Consider the following 20,737-nt stretch of genomic DNA (forward strand, 5'->3'; position numbering starts at 1 on the left):
AATTTGATTTAAAAAATACATATTTTTAAAACTATTTATTGAAACTATTTATTGAACATAATGACTGTCACAACAGTCATTATGTTGTGACAGTATGCTATGAAGAAGATAACCAGAAAAAATTTGCTTCTCCCAGTGCTAACTAAAAACAACCAATCAGAGCGAGGATCTTAGCGCTGTCAATCACAATTCTAAGTGGTGCTGCTCATCCCTTCTTCCCCTTACTTCTCTACTACGCTGCAGCTAGCATAGCCCGTCATGAAAGCTCAGGCTAGTTAGCATAGCCACCGATAACGACGCCATTAGTACATTTAGCAGCGAGTACCTGAGAGTGATCGATCTTTTCAGATTATTTGTCTCATATTTGTCAATATATAGTGACAGTTTTAACAAATACGTAAAAAAACTGATTAAAAAATAAAATAAAAGTTACATACTGTAGTTTTAAGTAGCCAATTTACTTTTTAGCTCTACTTTTCACTTTTACCAGTCAAAATATGCTATAGCTACTCTTAAGAGCAATTTCAGGGTACTCTACCCACCTCTGATTACTATAACTAAATTAAGGTGTCAAATTGGGACGTATGTGCAGAAAAAGTGAGAAGATGTGATGGTGTGCCCTCCTCAGGGAGGTGCATCCCGTCTATTACTCCTCAAGTGTCTGTTTCCCACACCAGTCAAGGTTAACAAGCCGCGCTGCTGTCTGCGTCGGCTGCAAAACGGTGAGGGGTGGCGGGGTGGGGGAGCGGAGGTGCAGCCTGCAACTATACACTGTGCTGTGTGATGATGCAGACAGGCAAACACTGAAGCCTCAAAATATCCACATCCCACTCCTTGCTCGGCGTTAACTAAAACGCCGCGTACTAAACCTAAAGGCTAGCCTTGAAATAATCCCAAATTCACCAAGCGCAATTTAATCCCGGTATGTTTTCTCCCCTCCACACGCACAATAAATAGCAGCAAAACGGAGAAAAAAAAAAAAAAAAACTCCAATGCGCACTATAATCCTGAGCTTAACGTCAGGAAAAAAATGTAACAAGGAATAGTTTTCATGGTGGATGCGGATTTATGAGCAGGCAGAGACTCAGAGCAAAATGTGCTACAAGGTAGCATAAGCATCCATACCTTTCTCTCCATCACTATGCGCTTTTTGGGGAGCGTTTCAACAACAGCAACTGTAGGATGTGTCCGTCTGTTGTGTGGAGCGGGTCTTTAGTCCGGAGCTTCCCACCTCAACTTCCTCTCGGCTTTCAGCACAGCGGCGTCTCTCTCCCTCTCTTTCTCTCTGTCACTCTCTCTACCACTTCCCCATTACTGGGCAGCTAAGCGACTTATTAGCGCTGGCCTGTGGGACGCCGAGCCGGGGATGGAGCCAGAGCCCGGATTGGAGAAGCCTCGGTCGGGAAGGGGGGGTAGAAGGAGCGTAGGGGCGCAGGCGCGGTCCCTGCTGGAGAGGCGATATAATGAAAAATTACCAGAGGAAGGGAGCGTCAACAAATTATCCCCCTCATCATCAGCAGCAGGTTTTATTTAGAGGCGGGTTTGGGGATGTCAACAAAATGGGATACAATTCGTAAAGTTACACATAAATAATAATAATAATAATAATAAAAGAAAAAATACGGGAATATTTTTTGGTTCATTTAGCCATCATCATAAAAAAAAATTCAAAAAAATGGAGTCATATTTTCACCATCTTATTCATACATTTATAAATGCCAGAGTATCAAAAATAAATATTTAATTCATGCTACTAAGCTAAATAGGTCCACCTAAAATATTTCCTTTGGTTTTGTTTGGAAATTAAATATTTAATTTGCACATATTTAGCTTCATAACTAAATATTTAAATTGCAAAATAAATATTTAGGTCCCAACTAAATGTTTAAGTCGGATCTAAATATTTAGCCAATTCAATATTTAGTTATGGAATTAAATGGTTTGTAAATTAAATATTTAGTTAGGAAGCTAAATATTTAGCTTACTAAATAAATACTTAGTAATGAAGCTATGAATGTGCAATCTAAATATTTAGTTCCCAAACCAAATATTGATTTATAAGTACTTAGCTTGCAAATTAAATATCTAATCAGGGAATTAAACTCAATATTTAGCTTCCAACTTAAATAGCTAACTAATGTTCAGCTCCAAAGCATATATTTAGTTTCCAAACTAAACATTTAATTTCCGAACTAAATATTTAGTTAATATTTTTGCAAGCTTAACTTTACAAACATTACTTTGCAGCAGATCTATGCAAGTTTCATTGAAATAAAGTGACATTTTATATTAGAATTTATTTTATGCGCTTTCCATTTACTATAGTTTTAGTTGAAGTTTCCATTCCTGCATTACAATGTCATAAACATCTAATAGTTGAATTTAATCATTAAAATGTCTGTAGCATTTTTACTTGCGTTAGAAAAATCTGCTTCTGCATTTAAAAAGAGTCGTAGAGGCATTTCTTGGTGGTTTTCTCAGATTTATTGGCATGTTGTGATCGTATATTCGGGTACATTCGGTTTAATAAAGATGAATCTTTCTGTTGTAATCTCAGGAATAAAAATATGATTCATCGGCTTCAGGTTCAGCTGCATCGGCCGCCGCCTCGGCGTCCTCAGGTACGCTGCAGCAGGCCGACCTCAAAACGCCTCCAGAAGGTTTTCGGGAGGTGCAGCCCTCCATCTAGGTCAAAGTGTTTGTGTTCCCACAATGTTTTCTTTCCGCAGTGCAGCCCACTCCCTCCATGAGATTTTTACAACAACAGCCTTGGCTCAACACCGACAGAAAGATCAAAAGACATTTTACTGCTCAAAATAAAGCCTGGCGTTTGGTTTAAGCGCCGTAAGCTGGAGAGAACTCCTGCTGTTTTTAAATGAATCTCTGCATTTGAAGATGATAATATCACATAAAATGATTTTACTAAATTGCACACAAACTGATTTTCAAAGGGATTCATGCAGAGCATGGATGAATTTGAGTAGATCATGGGATTTGTAAATAATCTGAATACAACTTTAGATGATCCCATTTCTCAGATTGTTTTAGTCGGATGAAAAGTGAAGTAAACAAGCAGCTCTTGAAGTTTTTCCTCTTCACTCCCTCTCAGTCCTGAACATCAAAATAATCTATCACAGGCTCCTCTTTCACCATCTTTGACCAGCTTCCACCCGCAGCCCTAAGAGAAATCAGAAAGAAAAAAGATCAGCCTAATTCAACCTTAATCCAATTATGTAATAATGAGGAGCAACTTGCTGCAACAATGTCACAGTGATGCATTTTAATTGGTTTTTATGTGATAGACAAAAAACAGTTTTCACTGCAAAACCAAAATGTTACCAAGTGTTTTTGTCTAGTTTTCAGTGCAAATATCTTAGTACACTTAAAACTAACTTAAAAGAAAGTCTTCAACAAGAAATATAAGCTTGTTTCAAGTCAATAATTCTTTAATATTGGTTTAAAAGAAGTGCTAGTTCCACTAAAGATTAATTTATAATAAGACATTTTTCCCACGTTAAAAGTGAAAACAACTGCTGGTGGAGTTAGTATTTTCATCAGTATTTAGACATTGTTTACTTGAAACAAGCTCCTATATCTTGTGAAAAATAACTTCAAAGTTAGTGTCTTATTTCAAGAGCACAAAAGGTGTTTGCACTAAAATGTAGACAAAAATACTTGGAAAGATTTTGTGTTTTTCCAGTGTAATGAACATTTAACACAGAAACTAGAAGACATTTTAAATATACAAAACAAATAAACAAAAATACCAATAAGATTAACTATGCAGACTGTGTAAACAAAATTGTCCTTTAACGGACAGAAGACTTTTTCATCCAGTTTTTGATAGAAAGAGAAAAAAGAAAAACAAGCTATAAATCATGCAAATAGAAACGATTGATTAACTGATTTATTGTTTACTGCAACAGACCTACATACAAACCAAAAAGTTCAGTTTGGGTCTCAACCAAAATGTCAGAAAGTCTTTAATCATGGAGGATGACTCACTTGCTGCTGTGCTGCTTGATATGAGCGATGGGGGGAGGCGCCCGCGCCGCTGTCTCCCTCTCTATCAGCGCCGTCAGGGTCGAGCTTGGACAGGCCGACTTCCCCCTGCCAATACAGATACACAGGCTCAGAACCACAATCGGCGGCACCGCCGCCACCGGATCTGCTAGCAGACATACTTGTGGGCGGTGATGACGATGTTCCGCTTGGGCTCGCTGTCGTAGCTCACGCTTTCGACGGCGTAGACCTCGGCCAGCTCGTGGATGATCTTCCGGTGCTCCCTGTTCATCGGCGGGAAGCAGTGGCTCCTCTTCGGCTGCTTTCCCTGCATGCATCAGTGATGAGGATGAGCAACAGAGAAGCGATTCAGGCCTGGTGAAGATGATTTCTGACAGTTTAATCCTGAGTAATTGCTGGGATTTCTGCAGAAACTCATGCAGACGTAGCTACTAAAAAACGCAGCTCAAGATGTTTTTTCCTCATTAAAGGTTTTGGATTTTTAGAAACATTTACTGAGAACAAAAACCTTTATATATTGATCCAGAATATTTTTAAATGTCCAGAAAGAAAAACATGATTTAAACCAAAAAGTCATTTTTTTCTCCCACATTCTCATTCCATCTTTTTCTAAATGTAATCCTCTCCATTTGTCTGTTATTGTCCCAAAAGGCAAATAAAAAAGCAAATCTTCAAAAACCTCCACAGGTAAATTAGTATCAGATTGTGATGCTACCTTATTGGTGAGCTCAACAAGATTCTTGATCTCTTCCTCTACCTCAGCGAGGAACTTCGGGTCCTTCCTGAAAGCAGAGTCACACTGCATTTTACTGCTACAACCCACTTTGTATTTTCTGTTGCTCGAACGTAAACGAAAAGACGAGGCTTCCTCAAAAACCCAGGAGCCAAAGGTCAAACCTGGCATCCTCCTTGAGGCTGTCGCTGTAAACGGAGGAGGAGCGAACGTTGAAGGGGTCGGAGGAGGAGTCGATCTGCAGCGCCTCAGCCAGACGCCGGTTTCTCTCCAAAGTGGCGCATTCTTGATCGCACTCGAGCCTGAAATCACAGCGCTTTTAAAAACTCTGCTCACCTCCAACTAAAACCAATACCTGTCATAAAAACGACTGAAACCAGTTCTAATGGTAACTTTTTGGGTATAAACTTCAATGGGATTGTAGGTGGCACACACAAAAAGTGGAAAGAAAAAATGTGGTTTTCTTTTTTTTTACACAAATAAGAACCTGTGTGGTTGGACAATAAATCAGTTATATATATATATATATATATATATATATATATATATATATAGCGGCAGACACATGATCAATTTTCAATAATTTCACTGAAATTCGATCAAGAACCGCACTGCTTTCTGGGGAATGTAGGTAGAAGAAAGACTAGCCACTCAATCTCTTACTGCTAGCTAAGTAAGAGGTTGGTGGAATTTACTCACTAGCTTATTCTTTGGTTACCTAGCAACTCACTGCTCATTCTTTGGTTACCTAGCAACAACCTGCTAAGTAACTGCCACCACTGTGCCTCAATATGTCTGCTTAAAAATAAAAAACAAAATGGATTTAAAACTATGGATAAAACAGTAAATGTCGTGCCACTAGCTTGGCAGGATTTCAGATATTGAAAACAAGAAAACTAACCAATAATTATCGATATTGACTGGTATGAAATGCTTATGTCGTGATGTGATTTTCAGTCATATCGCCTAGTGTTACTGGATGATATGACTGCAAAACACTTGAAACTAGGCTGGAATGAGACTATGTACAAGCTTATCAGATTAATCGCGATGAATCAGTAATTGAAATAATCGTCAACTAATTTAGTAATAGATTAACTGTTGAGTGGAATATAAGAAAAAAGAAATAAATTTTAAAAAAATCAATTTGCAGAAAGAACAACACCCTCAGAGCCTTAATTAGACACTCAAGGCCAGAATTTGAGGATCCCTTCCCTAGAGGTTCAAAGATGGTGGAGATAAACAACTACCAGTTGTTTTCAGTTGTATAATTGTCTAATTCACGTTGGTTTATCACAGCATATTCCAATAAAATACACTGAGGTTTTGGTTGCAACATGACTCAGATGTATAAAAAAAAAAAAAGCCTAAGTATTAGGCAGTAATACTTAGAAAGCCACTGTAAAATGTTTTGTTTTCCTCCACCTGGTCTGTTTCAGCTCCTTCTTGGTGAGGAGCGGACCGATGTCCATGGAGTCGCCGAGCTGCATGTCAGAGAGTTTGCTGGCCATCGCGATGGCTGCGTATCTATGGAGGAAATGTTACAGAAGAATATTTTAACTGCAAAACAGAAAGAAAGTGACTAAAAGTGAGGAGAAGTTACCTTTGATAGGAATTGGCGGCTTCTGTGCAGGCAACACTTTCCTTCCTCCGACCACAGTCGCACTGGAGCGCTACCTGATGAGAACATGAGTCCGAAACTTTGTTAAAAGTAATTTAAGCAGTAGTGATGTTTTGATCTAAATCAGGGGTGTGAAAGTTTTTCCAAAATTGTTCAGTCAAAAGTACTTGTGGGTTGAAAAAAAAGAAAAATAAGCAAGCAAGCAAGCAAATAAAGTCATTTCATTTTTATAGTTTTTTTAAACAAAGGGATGCTATTCATCGTACAGACAAACATAAATGTGATTTTGCTGTATTAAAAGAAAGAAAATTAGTTTTCAAATTGTTTTGAGCTTGATTGAACAATATTTTTTCTCAGTTATAAAAACCGAATTTGGATCCCTCTTTTTAAAAACATTTAATAAATTCAATAAAAGCTGATTTTTGTGGAGCAATGTTGGCTTTTCAATAAAAGTCTCTGAATGAACGTGACTCTTATTGTTGAACCTTATAAATTATGTTGGTAACAGCTTTACGCAAATTAAAAATATCACCCAGATCATTTTTAATTCAGCCACAAAATGGCCCCCGTGCCGCACTTTGAACAACCCCGATCTAAATTAAACATTTGCTACGTTGCAGCAGGTTTGTTTTTTTGTCAGAAACAATTCATAGAAAGTGGTCTGTACCTTGGCAGTGCAGGTGGTGCGTGGGCAGCTGCTGCCTCTGTGACACGGAGCCGCACATGGGTGGCCGCAGTCCGGCCGGGGCAGCATGCACGGCTGCTGGCAGCCGCCTTCTGGCAGGCAGTCTGCACGGTGGCAGAGGCGTTTGCAGCGGTGCATTTCACAAGGCAGCATCTTATTACACGTCAGACCACAGGAAATGTCTTGCAGGTGACACGGGATGTTGCTGCGTTGCTGTGGAGCCAAGGAACAAGCTTACTGCAATAATAAATGAATGAAACTAAAATAACTCGCTGGCCTTTGTGGGGTTTTACCTCATGCTTTCCCATGCACCATTTCTGAGTGAGGTATGTGCAAGGCGGGCATTTGTCCTCGCTGTGGCAGTTGTGAAACACTAAATCAGAGGAAGAAAAAATGTTAAATTTCTTGTTTAAGGCTGCAACTAACAATTATTCTGACAATTAGTCAATTATTCTGATGATTAATCGATCATATGAGAAAATAATTGGCACATTCTGCAGATTTTCCATTTGACCACTTAATCCTTTTTTGAATATATACATTAGTCGATGAAATAAACTATTAATTCATCACGTTTATTGCCTAAAATGTAATAATATTGCATTTCTTTAATGTACGCGTGATCATTTGCATCTTAAAAAAAATACTTCTACCATCAACGTATGAAGAGTTTATTATTTAGTTGTTTTTTTTAATTAACTAAATATTAATTTAATAGCAAAAGGTGCTAAATAGGATTTTTTTTTTTCTTACAGAAGCAAAAATTTTGCATGTAGAGCTCCAATATTGTACCTGAGGAGTTCTGGGAATAGCATTTACAAAAAAATATATTTGTTTTTTTAACCTAAAAGAAAAAAAGAAGAATTTTTTGTACAGTTTTGGCTTAATTATTGCTATGAGAAGGTTGTTCTTACAATAAATCCAATTTTGTTTAGTCTTTATGCTCAAGTTAATGCAATTATTATTGCAGTAAGCATAATTATTTGAACAATCGATTAATCATGATTAGTCCGATTAATTGTGTTTAATTCGATTAATCGCTTCAGTCCTAATCCTCTTTAAAGCTGCAGTGGATGTCGTTATCGGCCCGTCTTACCTGGATGGTCACACTCGTGTCTTCTCAAGCACAGGTTTTTGCACTCGGGTGGTTTTGTGCCACAGGAAATTGGAGGGTACAACACAGAAGCGCCACAGTGACACGTCAGCTCATCGAAACCTGCCAACAGGAGGAGTCGTAACAAACTCAGAGCCAAACATAACACCACAAAAAAAAACAGAGAAATGATGTCAGAACTTTAAACTGGGTCTTGTGTTTATCTATGTGTTGTTTTAGAGGTTTGGTTGCAGAATAAAATGTCTCACTTGACTGCCAGCAGGGTTCGCAGTTCCCTTTGTGGCACGGCTCCTGGCAGCGGTGGAGTCCGCAGTTTAGCTTGTAGCCGCAGATCATGGGGCATCTGTGATCTGCGTTCTGGATGGAGACAAAATACCAAACTCATTTTGCAGTTCAGACAAACTTTCAACTCGTTGTACAAAAGTTTTCATTCCTCTTAACCTTTTTTCACATTTTGTAACAACCACAAGCTTCCATGAGAGTTGTTTGGATTTTATGTGACAAAACAAAGTGATGAATAACAAAGAGGCAGAAAAATATGGATCACAAAAGGAAAGACTGAACAGAGCTGCAAGACATTTCTACATTTCCAGAATGAGATATACAGAGACTGAGGAATCAAAAGACAAAGAAAAAGATGGACGATTGGCTTGATGGATAAAAAGAAAGGGGAATGGATTGTCTTGTGGAAAGATGGACGAGTAAGGAGAAAGATGGATTGATTAATGGACAGAAGGATAAATAAAGAGATGCAAGGATGAATAGAGATGGAAGGATTAATTGACAGATGAACGAATAAAAAGATGAATAAATGGACAGATGGATAATAAAACGATGGAAGGATTGATTGAGGGATGAATAAAGATATAGATGGATGGACAGCCTGACAAAGAGCTGGATCTCTCTCACAGTCGTCTTGGTTCAGCTAAAGGACATCATATGTTATATTTCTGGGTCCAGCGACCCAAACGGGCTTCAGAACCAGCATGACTCAACCGGGCCGAACCGGAGTCCAGTTTACTGCGGACTCACCACACAGCAAATCTCTCCACACTTGTGCCGACCACAGGAGCGCTTCTTGTTGCATCGTCTCTCACACGTGAAGACGAGCTCGTCTGCATGGAAACGGGAGACATTTACAACAGGAAGTGACATATGCAGTGATGTCATATTTCACTCTGCTGAAATGTTACCTTCTTTTTGAATATTTTCACATGGAACATCCTGAAATTAAAGGAGTGTCTTTACAGATCGAGAGTTTGAAAAACTTGAAAACATATCTGCTGTGATGACATTGCGGCCCACCTTGGTCTTGGCGCCACAGCGGCACCTGATTGTGGAGGTCAAAGTGCACGGCCCACAGCTCCCCTCATGGCACAGATTCTGACACAAATGGATGGTGTCTGAAAAAACAAGATCACAATCTGCAGATATGCTTCAAAAACAATGCCAGCAGACTTCTGATGATGCACTTCCTGTTTGCAGTAAAAAACCAACACAATGGACCAGCAGGAAGACAGAGAACAGATTTTAAAAATAAATCATAAAGATAAACGTTAACGTCTGCAGGATGATGAAGAGGTAAATTAAGGGAGTTCTTGATTTTGTCAACATTTGATCAAACCTTTTAGAAAAAGTTTAACTGTTTATGTTTGGTTCCATAAATTTCCAGTTTCTTTTGTGAAGTCAACAATTTGAATGATTTCTGCTCCTCATCTGCATTGGACTCACAGCTGCAGCTTGTAAAACTCTTAAGGATGTTCCTCCTATTTATTTATATATTGCAAAAGCTTTGTTAGCAAATGTACCCACTTATATTTCAAGCCATTTATCATGTCCTATCAGTACAAACAGTGCAAAAACGCAATCTTCCTAAGTACTTTTGTCTAGTTTCTAGTACAAATGTCTACGTACTCTTGAAATAACAAACCAACTTAAAAGTAACTTTTTCAGTAATTTAAAAGTAACTTTTTTTGAGTCAATTGTTCCTTAATATGGATTAAGAAAAAGTGTTAGTTCCACTGGCAGATTTGTATCACTTATGACATGGGAAACGCTTCTTGTAATACATTTTTACAAATGAAATAATTTAATAGCAGATTTTGTACTTTTTTAAAATCAATATTGATAAATTATTGATTCAAAGCAAACTCCTATATCTTGCATAAAAGTTGTTGGTAAGTTAGTTTTAAATTATTTCAAGTGAATTAAGATATTTGCTCTAAAAAATAGAAAATACTTGGCAAGATTTTGTGATTTTAACAAAAAAAAAAAAAAGCATGATGATCACTAAACTGTTGAGTCAAACAACACACGACAAACATCTTTGAGTCCAAAATCATAGATTCAAAAGCTTCAAATGTTTGTAAAACATTCCTTACCGTTGGAGCCACAAGGCAGAGGTTTGTTGCACGTCTTTCCGCAGGACGGGATGGGATCGGAGCAGCTGCGCCGCTCAGAGTAGCCCAGCTCCAGGAGTTTGGAGAGCGGCGTTTGACCGCAGGGACACGTCTTCACCAGGCTGGGGGAGCGCGGGCACGGCTGGCACGGCCCGCGGTGGCACACCTGCTGGCACCGGTGAGCTTCACAATTCAACATCCTGAGCAGAAAACAGGCTCCGGTCACCGAAGGAGAACTCTGTGAACAACTCCATGTCATTTCCACAGCATAGACACTTACTTGGAGCAAACCTTTTGACAGGAGAAATGTCCCGTGCCGTCAAATCCCTCTTTATCTGTGCCGCACAGGACGGTACGAGGCGTCATGCCACAGTAACAAACTACAGGAAAGAGTATAGACAGAAATATTTTTTCTCAAATAGTTTTGTGTCCATAATTGCCAAAATAGTTTCCATTTTTATCAGTTTTTAATCTAATCTGCTACAATATCTTAAAGAAATGCCATCTTGTCTCATCATACACCATTTACTTTATAGTTTAAATGAAAATAAATAAAAATAAACCGTGTTTTGTGCCTGAGGAGACTCACCCTGCTGAACCTGCTGCTGGCAGGGCTGACACGCCCCGCTGTGGCACACCTGAGCGCAGGAGTGTTCACCACAGTTGAGCAAAGCCCCACAGACTGAGCCACACTGCAGGACTGAGGCCTGGCCGCAGCGCATTGGCTGACTAAAGCAAAATAAACATCAAAAGCATCAACAGGCTGACAAATAATCCAATAGTAAGGAAGTACTAATAATAAAAAAGGGCAACATGAAGATGCGTTTGTGCTTTTACCTCATCTTCCCACAGACGCAGGACTTTGTGACAAAGGCAGGACACGAAGGACAAGGTCCAGGGTGGCACAAGCTGAGCGGAAACGCCAAAAAGTCACCAAAAAAATCTACATACTTTACTGGGATTTTATGAGACAAACCAGAATAAATCCCTTTTCCACTAGTCTAAGAAACAAATCAATTAACTGTTGATAAATTACAACAAGCGCTATAATTTCCATTTGGACAACAATCATTTGATATAGTCGAAAAGTTGGGATTTTCATACCAAGTATGAAGTAGTTAATTTGCACTACCTGCCACTTTTGCCTGTTTTTCGATTCTTCTAATGTAATTTTGTTACATTTTGCTCATAATCCATTTATTTATTATTGCTTTGTTTGTGTATTTGGGATATTTAAAATGTTTTCCAGTTCCAGTGTTAAATATTCTTTAGAAATTAAAAGTTTTTTTTTATTCTTTGAGAGGATCCACTCACATTAATATGACATTATTATTATCACATTAGCTGAAAATGGTCTTAAAATGACAATATTATCACTTTGTGGCAACAATTTCTGGGACAATTTGTTGTCATGACAGGCTTAGTAGTTACAGCTCCAGAAATCTAGCATTCATTTTTATGCCAATACTCTAATCATCAACATCATCTTTCTTTATTCAAGACGCATAAGAAAGTTCAAAGCAAACAGAACAAACTAAAATTCACAGGCATGTGCCTGTGTTGCATGCACAGGCATGTCTAATCATACCACTCATGAATCCTTTTGCATATCCTGTTCTGCTCATGTTTAAACAGCTGAATATTTATGCTCAGAATCTGCAGATTTCACTTTATCTCACCCTTATTTTTCATGTTCCACCTCAGAAACAAGAGGTGGAACATGTCCTGGATGTCATTCTGGCACAAAAATTCTAATTTCTAACCTCTGGTTCCTAGCCAGCTGTAGAAATGCAGCGCTGTGTTCGTTCTCTTGTCTGATCAAGTATTACTCAACATTCAGTTCTGTCCTGCAGCTCAGAGTGTTGTTGTGTTTTCACAACTCACATGTTACAGGGGTGGTTGCAGTCCGCTCCGCTCCGTTTCTTCCCACACATGTCACCGCAGCTGTGGGGAATCTCGCTGCGCTGCCACTCAGGGTTCGTCACTTTGCCTGCCGATCGACGGAAAGGAAATCTCAGCTCCAGCAGATGAGAGGAAACTGACGTTTAACGAAATTACTGCATCGTATTTCTATTAGTAAGTTTGAATATATAATAAAAGTATTTAGTAAAAAAACACATTGCTGTGTGATTAGGATGAGTAGGATGTGTTGCTACACATTTATGTTTAAAAATAGGGGGGGAAAAAAATCACTTTAAAAACATGTCATTTATCGTTGAAATTCCCACAGTGACCAAACTGAAGAAAGCAGGGAAGAACGGATGAGGATGGACAGACAGAGTTGGGGAACAAGAAGACGGACAGAAGGATAAAAGGAGTAACGAAACAATAAATAAAATTGATACAAGGATTGATAAAAGGCAAGACGAGCAGATGGATGACAAATAGATGAAAAGAAAGAGGAAAGAAAGATGGATAGATATGTAAGAGGACAGAAAAGAAAAGATGGACAGAAGAATGGATGGATGCTGAGGATGAACAAAGACAAATTAAAGAAGAATAGATGGATGGATGGATGGATGGATGGATGGATGGATGGATAAAACAAGAAACGAGGATGGATGGAGGAGAAAAAGATTGCAGAAGTACAAAAGAAAGGAAGGATTGACAAAAAGAAAAAAGAACAGATGAAAGTAAAGATGGATGAAAGAACAAAAGAAGGGATAAATAAAGGTGATGGATGATAGATGGATGAAAAGGTAGATGATAAACAGAAAGATGGATAGACAAATAAAAGACAAAAGGATGGATGGATGAGGATAGACAGACAAACAAATGAAAGAAGGATGATATATGGATGGATAAAAGGAGGAAAGAAAGAAACTAAGGATGAGAGGATGGATGGATAACAAAAACATGGACAAAAGAAAGTACAGATAAAAGAGATGGATGGATGCATAGAAGAAAAGATGAGCAAATAGATGACAGATGAAAAGGTAGATGATGGACAGAAAGATAAAAGACAAAAGATGGATAGACATGTAACAGAACGCACAAAAGAAAAGAGAAATGGAGGGATGAATGATGGATAAATTGATGATGGACAAATAAAAAGGACAGATGGAACAAAAAGAAAATATGGATGGGGGGATAGATAAAAGATGGATGGATGAAAAGACAGATAAACATAAAGTTATTTTCCCACTTGTTTTCCAAACCTGGAAAACTATTAAATCAAACTCGAGGCATTTTCCAGGAGAAGGAGCGGCTCGTCGTCTCTCACCACAGAAGCAGAAGTAGGTGGTCGGGTGTTTCAGCGCCACGTTCTGGCAGGCGGGGCAACGCCAACCTTCAGCAGAATCTGACCAAAACAGAATCAGCAGCTCAACATGAGCTCAAGTCAGAGTTACAAAAAAACAAAAACAAAAAAACACCTGCTCCTTCTTTTCAAATNGTTTCAGCGCCACGTTCTGGCAGGCGGGGCAACGCCAACCTTCAGCAGAATCTGACCGAAACAGAATCAGCAGCTCAACATGAGCTCAAGTCAGAGTTACAAAAAACAAAAAAACACCTGCTCCTTCTTTTCAAATCGCTACAAAGCACAGCGTGCTGCTGAATCAGCAGGAATCGCTTATTCTGAATCAGGGTCGCGTTCTGTGTGTGTGTGTGTGTGTGTGTGTGTGTGAGGGCCGTACCGTCCGCCTGCGAGGCCGGGGACCGGGCCCACTTCTTGATGCAGTTCAGATGGAAGACGTGGAAGCAGCTGTGGCAGCTCCACACCGGGGCCATGACCCGGATGACGTCGCAGCACACCATGCACTCGTACTTCTCCTCGGACAGCTGCTCAATCAGGCACCCTGCGGAGAACAGAGCGCACAGGAAACCCGACCTCAATGCCCAGACACAGAGGTCAGAGGTCAACTAAACCCAGAGGGGGTCCAACTCATTTTCGTTTTGGGCCAAATTAACAAAACGAAGGTCTCTTAAAGGGCCGGTTGTGCCAAAATGTATTGATAAAACCAGTTAAACTGTTAAAATATCAATGAATTCTTAAAATTAAATAATATTGAACATTTTTTCAGTTCCTCCAGGATTTCATGATTCTTTGTGATTTTTTTGCAATAAAAAACAAAGTATTTGTGGTACTAATTTGAGAATAATTGCAATATTTGCTCTTATTTGTACATTCATGGAATATAATATGACTAAATAATTAAGGCTGAGGCAGCTGTTTAGTACAGGTAAAACAGTTTTTAATTTTTGAGAAAAATCTGCAATAAACTCCCCATTATGAGGTAGTGCGAATAATTCTCAAGAAACTGGAGGAACTGATTGATATAATTTGGCAGTAAGCAGAGAAAACCTGCATTAGTCTAATTGATAACATAATATTTAAGCACATTTAATGTTTAGTCTAGAATCTAGAGGGCCACATAAAAAGCTACAGCGGGCCAGATTTGGCCCAGGGACCTCGAGTTTGACACATGTGACTTAACCCATTTAAAGCGACGTTCACACTGCAGCCTGAAGTGATCCAGATTTTTCACAGTTGAATACTTAAAGTCTTTCTACTATAATAGAAGGTTTTTGCAAGGTTTTTCCATGTATGTTGATATCTCCTTTGTGAAGTATCTGAAGTTTTCTATCTTTTTCTTTAGGAAAGAAATCCACCACAAATCTGTGTGCAAAATAGAAAAGCAAAACCGGTCAAACATGAGCTTTCCATCTAAACAGAAACTTCCTGTAAGAAGGAAAGAAAGAAAAAATACATCCAAACAATTTGGACTATTATTTTCACGGGGTGATAATGTCATCTGACGGTTTGATTGTGTGATGCATACAAACTTGTTTGAGTGTGTTATTTTGATTTGTTTAATCAAATTAAACAAACGTTAAACGGACATTGAACATGTCAGGACAAAATGTGCTGCAAATTACGTGGAGGAAGTGGCAGTTTCAAATCCAGCAAGATTGTCCACATTTATGTATCAGAGATTAACTTTTATCTGATTTTTTTTTTTTAATCTAAACTCAAAAAAAAAGTGCCTCAAAAATCATGTCGCTGGTGCTAGGCCTGGATGATATGGCTAAAAACATAACAAAACAAAACAAAAAAATTAAGAGTCTTATACATCAGTAGATAATTATCGATTAGTTTTTTGTTTTAAATAATACCAAACTGGTGGCATAACTTTTCCTGTTTATCCAGTTTTCAATCAATGCTGTTTTTTATTTCTCAACAGTTATGAGGCACAGAGCTGCTGTGGCAGTTACTCCATAGGCTGTTGCTAGGCAACCAAAGAGTGAGTGAGTTGCTAGGTAACCAAAGAGTGAGGGAGTTAGTAGATTCCACCAACCTTTCTCAGCCAGCTGTGAGAGGTTGAGTGGCTAAAATATATCTCACAGAATGCTGTGCGATTATTGAGAAATCAGATGTATTATCTATTGATATTGATTGCGTGTATATCGCAATATATTTTGTTATTGCGATTATATATCGGCATTTGCTACATTTAATGCAGCTGTAAATGTAGCAAATGAATTAGGGAAGCACATGCTTACATTTTTTTAAATAATTTTCCATATTGTGCTCATTTATGGACTATTTTCTGTGAAAATATGCAACGTGAAAAGTTGTTTCAGTGAATTTGATTCCCATAATGAATGTCAAAAACTGTGATCCAACCTGTTTGCGTTTCTTTGCTTTTTGGCATTTTGTCCGAACTCCTCTGACCCGAGTTAACGCTCTGATGGTTCGTCCTTCTCCCGCTTCTTCCCTGAAAAGGCTTCTGCGGCCCTGAGACTTTTCCAGATTTACAGGCGGGATCCTGAGATGCTCGGAGATGTTCAGGTCCTTCCTCTTCCCCCCTCTTTGAGCCCGAATCCTGATGAGACGAAGGTTTTGGTGGCTTGATCGGTCCCTGACGTTGCTTTACGTCGTTGCTTTTCCTCTGTTGATTGTACGTTTGAGGTCTTCTCTTGGCGGTCTCCTCTCTGGAACCGTGAGATCTTTGATCTGGTATGGGAGTATGATCACCTTTCTCATTTTCTTCTCCCTTCCTCTGCTCCTGGTTGGTGCTTCTTGGTTTTTTAACTTGAGTTACCAGAAAATCTCTGCTCCCATTGTCTCTTCTCCAGTTTGGCGCATCAGGTCCGTCCATGGAAGTGGTGTATCTGTTGCCGGCACCAAAAAGATCTGAATTCCTACCAGGTTTTTGCTGCTGGTAACCAGAACCTCTGACATTTTCATTTAAACATCTGCTTTCTTCTTTCCATCCTCGTCCTCTGCCTCTTCTCCTGGCTACATCCCCTTCTGGATAGGGAGCAGTGGCATACTGAGTGTAATTTGAATTATTTTGGCCGAATGTGTGTTTGAAACCTTGATGAAAGTTTCCATATTGCTGAGTTGGATCATAGCTGTGACCGCTGAGGTTTCTGTCATTGTTGTATCTGGGCCGGGTTCTTCTGGAGCTGTGGTGGTGCTGCTTGTGATGTGGCGTCTCATCTGGATTGAGGTCAGGTGGGTCTGCAGACAGAAAAGATAGCAGAGTAACTGAAAATGTTTGATTGACAGGAGAGAATCAGGGGGAACTGTAACATGTTAGTCACTTCACAGTGCTTCATTTTAGAAAAAAAGACAGTTTTCCACTTCAAATGTATTAACTAGTCATACAAAATGCAACAGAAGACCAAAAAAGGTCCAAATAATTGCCATTAAGGTTAAAATCCTCAAGTTGAAAGTTTTTTCAATATTCCACTGCAATTTACTAGAAAATTACACTGAATCAAGAAGCCAGTTTAACTTTTGAAAAAATAAAATGTTTTGTAGTTACAAATCTTTTATTTATTTATTTATTTATTTGCCTTTGAAAGGAACAAAAAAATGTCCAAACGCATCAACTTCCTGTGCTAGCAGGCCAGATGTGCTCCAAAATTTAAACCTGGAAAAGATTTTTTAAAAGTACATAATTTCTAACCCAATAACAAAATTAGACCTAAAAATTAATATTGCTACTTTTCATGCCATCCTATTATGGAAATTCAAACACATGATTCCATCGAAAAACTGCTAAAATATGCTTTTGTAAAAACATGAATTTGCATTTTTAGCTAAAGATTGCAAACTCAGACCAATGAGTTAAAAAAGGATTCAGTACAAAAATGTAATTATTCAGGCAGTGAACGAATAAAAGAGAATTTTATTTAAGAACATATTTTAACTTGGATCTTTTAGCCCTAAAATGAGCAATGTTTTTCAACAATCTTTGGCCTCTTATGGTTAAATTCAAGTAGCTATTTCTGTACAATCATAGTATTTTGTAAAACAATGGGGTAATTTAGCTTTTAAAGGAAGATATTTATCAAGGTTAACAATTTTTTACGATTTTGTATGACAAAATATTCAAGGTTCCAAGGTAATTTGTTTTTAACCTAACCAGGATCCTGTTAACATTTGAAACTTTCTGTCAAAATTCGGCTAAAAATACTTAAAATAGTTTCTAATCTTCTAATATTGAGATTTCAGTAAACCTTGTGAACATAAATTACATAAAAATAAACATATCCCCTTCTTAAATCAGATAATTTATTTGAACCATCCAGATCCACGTCCGATACCCTCAGAGGTTTGTAAAACTTAAACTGCAAACCATAATGCAGCTTTCTGGTTCAAACAGAAACCCCACTAGCTGCTGGAGCTAGAACCAGTCACATGTTCCCAGCTCCTGTTACAGTGTCCAGCTCAGGTGGAAAGTCGGTTACAAAGTTCCCAGTCACATGCATTTATGTCAGATAACGTGAGGAAAGCGTCAAAGCTCGGCTGAACAACAATCATAACATTAACCTTGATTAAAAAGTTACTGCTAACAGCTGGCTAACACAGCTAGCACAGCAATGAACTGTAAGTAAATTCGCTAATGTGGCTAATCGAGTTGTTTATGTCTGATCATTAAAATATAACTTCAAACACTTTCACTCGCTCGTATGTAGAAAGTAAAGCGGTTACCTGAGGAGCCTTCAGCCATTCACTTTGAACTCTGCTTCTCCTAAACACGTTTAATAGCAGCAGGCTGAATCAGAGGAGCTGACAGGTCCGACCAGGCCGCCGGTGAGAGAGTCCACCTTCTCACCTGCTCTCTGCTGTTACCACTGACCGGAAATCACGATGAACCTCTATGTTATTTTTATTTTCCTCTACTTAAACCCACCTAGCGAAAACCTGCTAGCTGAAGGCTAGCAAGTAGAATGCTGTAAAGCCGGAACTTCCGAACTGGATTTTCAAAATAAAACGGACTGAGAGTGAGAGACAAACTAGTAAACACCCCAACATTTAATTACTTTTGCAAATTTTTATTCAAATAAAAGTAAAAAGTAGCCTTCCAAGAAAAACTCAAGTACTAACTAATCAAAACAAGCTTAATATTTTTTATTTATTTTAAAATCAGTTTATATTTGTAGTTATAATCCACATAATTTATGGGCACTTTATGAGTGTCATAGACCCAAATTCATTTAAATAAATTGAATATATTTTTCAGCCTTCATACATAACTAAATTAAAGTTTGAAAGATTCAGATACAGTGTGGTTAAGTGGCATTTTGTTGATGCTTTTGGCTCTTTTATATTTCTTTGTACATCCCCCAGGTAGCACATGACGTTAAATCAACGTTGATTTATAGTTGGAATTGTTGATTTTTCGTTGAAGTCGACAAATGATGGTGGATCAACCATCAAACAACCATCCAATCAAACCGTTGAAACTGTGTCATTGAATCAATGTTTTGTGGTTGAAATCTAATGACTGAAATGCCGATGTCTGATCAACATCTGATCAACGTTGAATCAATGTCAGCTCTTTTGCCGCACCCCTACCCCTCCTCTTCTCATCAGCGCTCTGGGTCAGAGCATTTTATTACTGAGCGGGGGTTATCACATTTAAATTAAGCACTATAGAGGATAGTGGGTGATGATTCCTTTCTGTACATTTTCATAACAATTCTCACTGACTGTTTGTGAGCGGTCCACCCCCACCATTTACATGAGTGGGATGGCCCAACCACACAGCCACTTCGCTGTTGGCAAAAGATGTTAATTCAATGTTGAATTGTACTGTAATCTTAAGTGTAGGTTTTTCATGTTCACATTTTATCTTTTAGAAGTTTTTATGTGACTCTATTGGCCTTTATTTGATAGTTAATTGACAGGAAAGTGGGTAATGAGAGAAGGGGGAAGACATGCAGCAAAGGTTGCCCAGGTTGGGAATTGAACCTGCGACAGCTGCATCGAGGACTTCCATATGTGGGTTGTGCTTAACCCCTGCGCCACCACAGCACAACCCATTTTATGTCAGGGTTAATCATGTTTTAACTTAAGCACTATGTGTTGACAACACTGAGTTGTGATTCTGTTCTGTACCCAGATTGCACATGATGGCAATTCAACATTGAGTTAACATCTTTTGCCAACAAGCCAACAGCTCGCAAAAAAAACATACATTGATTCAACATTTATCAGACATCAGCATTTCATTCATTAGGTTTCAAACACAAAACAACATTGATTCAATGACAGTTTCAACAAATTTATTGTGTGGTTGTTTGATGGTTGATCCATCTTAATTTCTCAAATTAAACCAAAAATCAACTATAATTCAAAGTGTATTTAACGTGGTGTGCTCCACATTGTATGAGACATTCGCTGTGCACATTCTTTGTATGCGTCAGTGACACTCACTACCTGACTCGATAGCTCAGTGGGTAAAGTCAGTAGATTTCTCCTGCGAGACCACAGTTAGATTCTGGTTGTGGTTTGAGCGAGAGAGAAAGAACTCTGACCGGCCGCTGGAGGCCAGAGGATGGGCTGAGACTCTGACCGGCCTCTGGAGGTGTGAGGGACCAGACTCAAACGAAGAGAAAAATGTTCAAAGTAGAAAAAGTCTTGGTTTTAATTCTTCAAACAAATTGTTGACAAAACATTAAGATTTAAAGCAAGAATAAATCACAAATTTGGATCCAAATTAACTGAGGTCAACTGAACACAAACAAAACTGACCTCCCAAACAAAGAACAAAGGCTGCTTAAATAGGGGTGGAGTAACCTAAATTTACCACTTGAGGGAGATCTGATCTAACAAAAGAACTAATAAATACAAAATTAACTAAAGATTTCTATAAACAAATAAAGCAAAACTAACCTTAACTTAGCAAACAATAAGTGAATATTT

At 38.5% G+C, this 20,737-nt stretch overlaps 2 protein-coding genes across 2 annotated transcripts in view; both read right to left on the reverse strand.

Moving 5' to 3' along the window:
* smarcd3b (SWI/SNF related BAF chromatin remodeling complex subunit D3b) overlaps positions 1 to 1,419 on the reverse strand; it is a 48,601-nt gene extending 47,182 nt beyond the window's left edge. The window contains exon 1 of the mRNA XM_016680194.1: positions 1,126 to 1,419. Coding sequence (XP_016535680.1) covers positions 1,126 to 1,137 — 12 coding nt within the window. The 5' untranslated portion in view covers positions 1,138 to 1,419. The remainder of the gene's footprint in view (positions 1 to 1,125) is intronic.
* Positions 1,420 to 2,465: 1,046 nt separating this feature from the next.
* nfx1 (nuclear transcription factor, X-box binding 1) lies at positions 2,466 to 18,788 on the reverse strand. The gene is made up of 23 exons (XM_007569090.2): positions 18,521 to 18,788; positions 16,202 to 17,041; positions 14,211 to 14,372; positions 13,799 to 13,876; positions 12,460 to 12,565; positions 11,413 to 11,484; positions 11,165 to 11,304; positions 10,856 to 10,955; positions 10,558 to 10,775; positions 9,482 to 9,579; positions 9,370 to 9,400; positions 9,209 to 9,291; positions 8,425 to 8,533; positions 8,159 to 8,278; positions 7,356 to 7,435; positions 7,045 to 7,275; positions 6,360 to 6,433; positions 6,182 to 6,283; positions 4,921 to 5,058; positions 4,739 to 4,805; positions 4,185 to 4,330; positions 4,006 to 4,110; positions 2,466 to 3,178 (listed from the first exon to the last, which is right to left on the reverse strand). The coding sequence occupies exons 1-23, from the start codon at positions 18,537 to 18,539 to the stop codon at positions 3,106 to 3,108; spliced, it is 3,192 nt and encodes a 1,063-aa protein (XP_007569152.1). The 5' UTR covers positions 18,540 to 18,788; the 3' UTR covers positions 2,466 to 3,105.
* Between the last annotated feature and the right edge of the window lie 1,949 nt (positions 18,789 to 20,737).

The sequence above is a fragment of the Poecilia formosa genome, unplaced genomic scaffold, assembly GCF_000485575.1.
Source record: "Poecilia formosa unplaced genomic scaffold, Poecilia_formosa-5.1.2 Scaffold236, whole genome shotgun sequence".
Taxonomy (NCBI): domain Eukaryota; kingdom Metazoa; phylum Chordata; class Actinopteri; order Cyprinodontiformes; family Poeciliidae; genus Poecilia; species Poecilia formosa.

Coding starts and splice junctions, on each gene's coding strand:
- nfx1 (XM_007569090.2), bottom strand. Junction 9,401..9,481: donor GCTGTGGCGCCAAGACCAAG/GTGGGCCGCAAT, acceptor CTTTAATTTCAG/GATGTTCCATGTGAAAATAT. Junction 7,276..7,355: donor GGTGCATGGGAAAGCATGAG/GTAAAACCCCAC, acceptor TTGGCTCCACAG/CAACGCAGCAACATCCCGTG.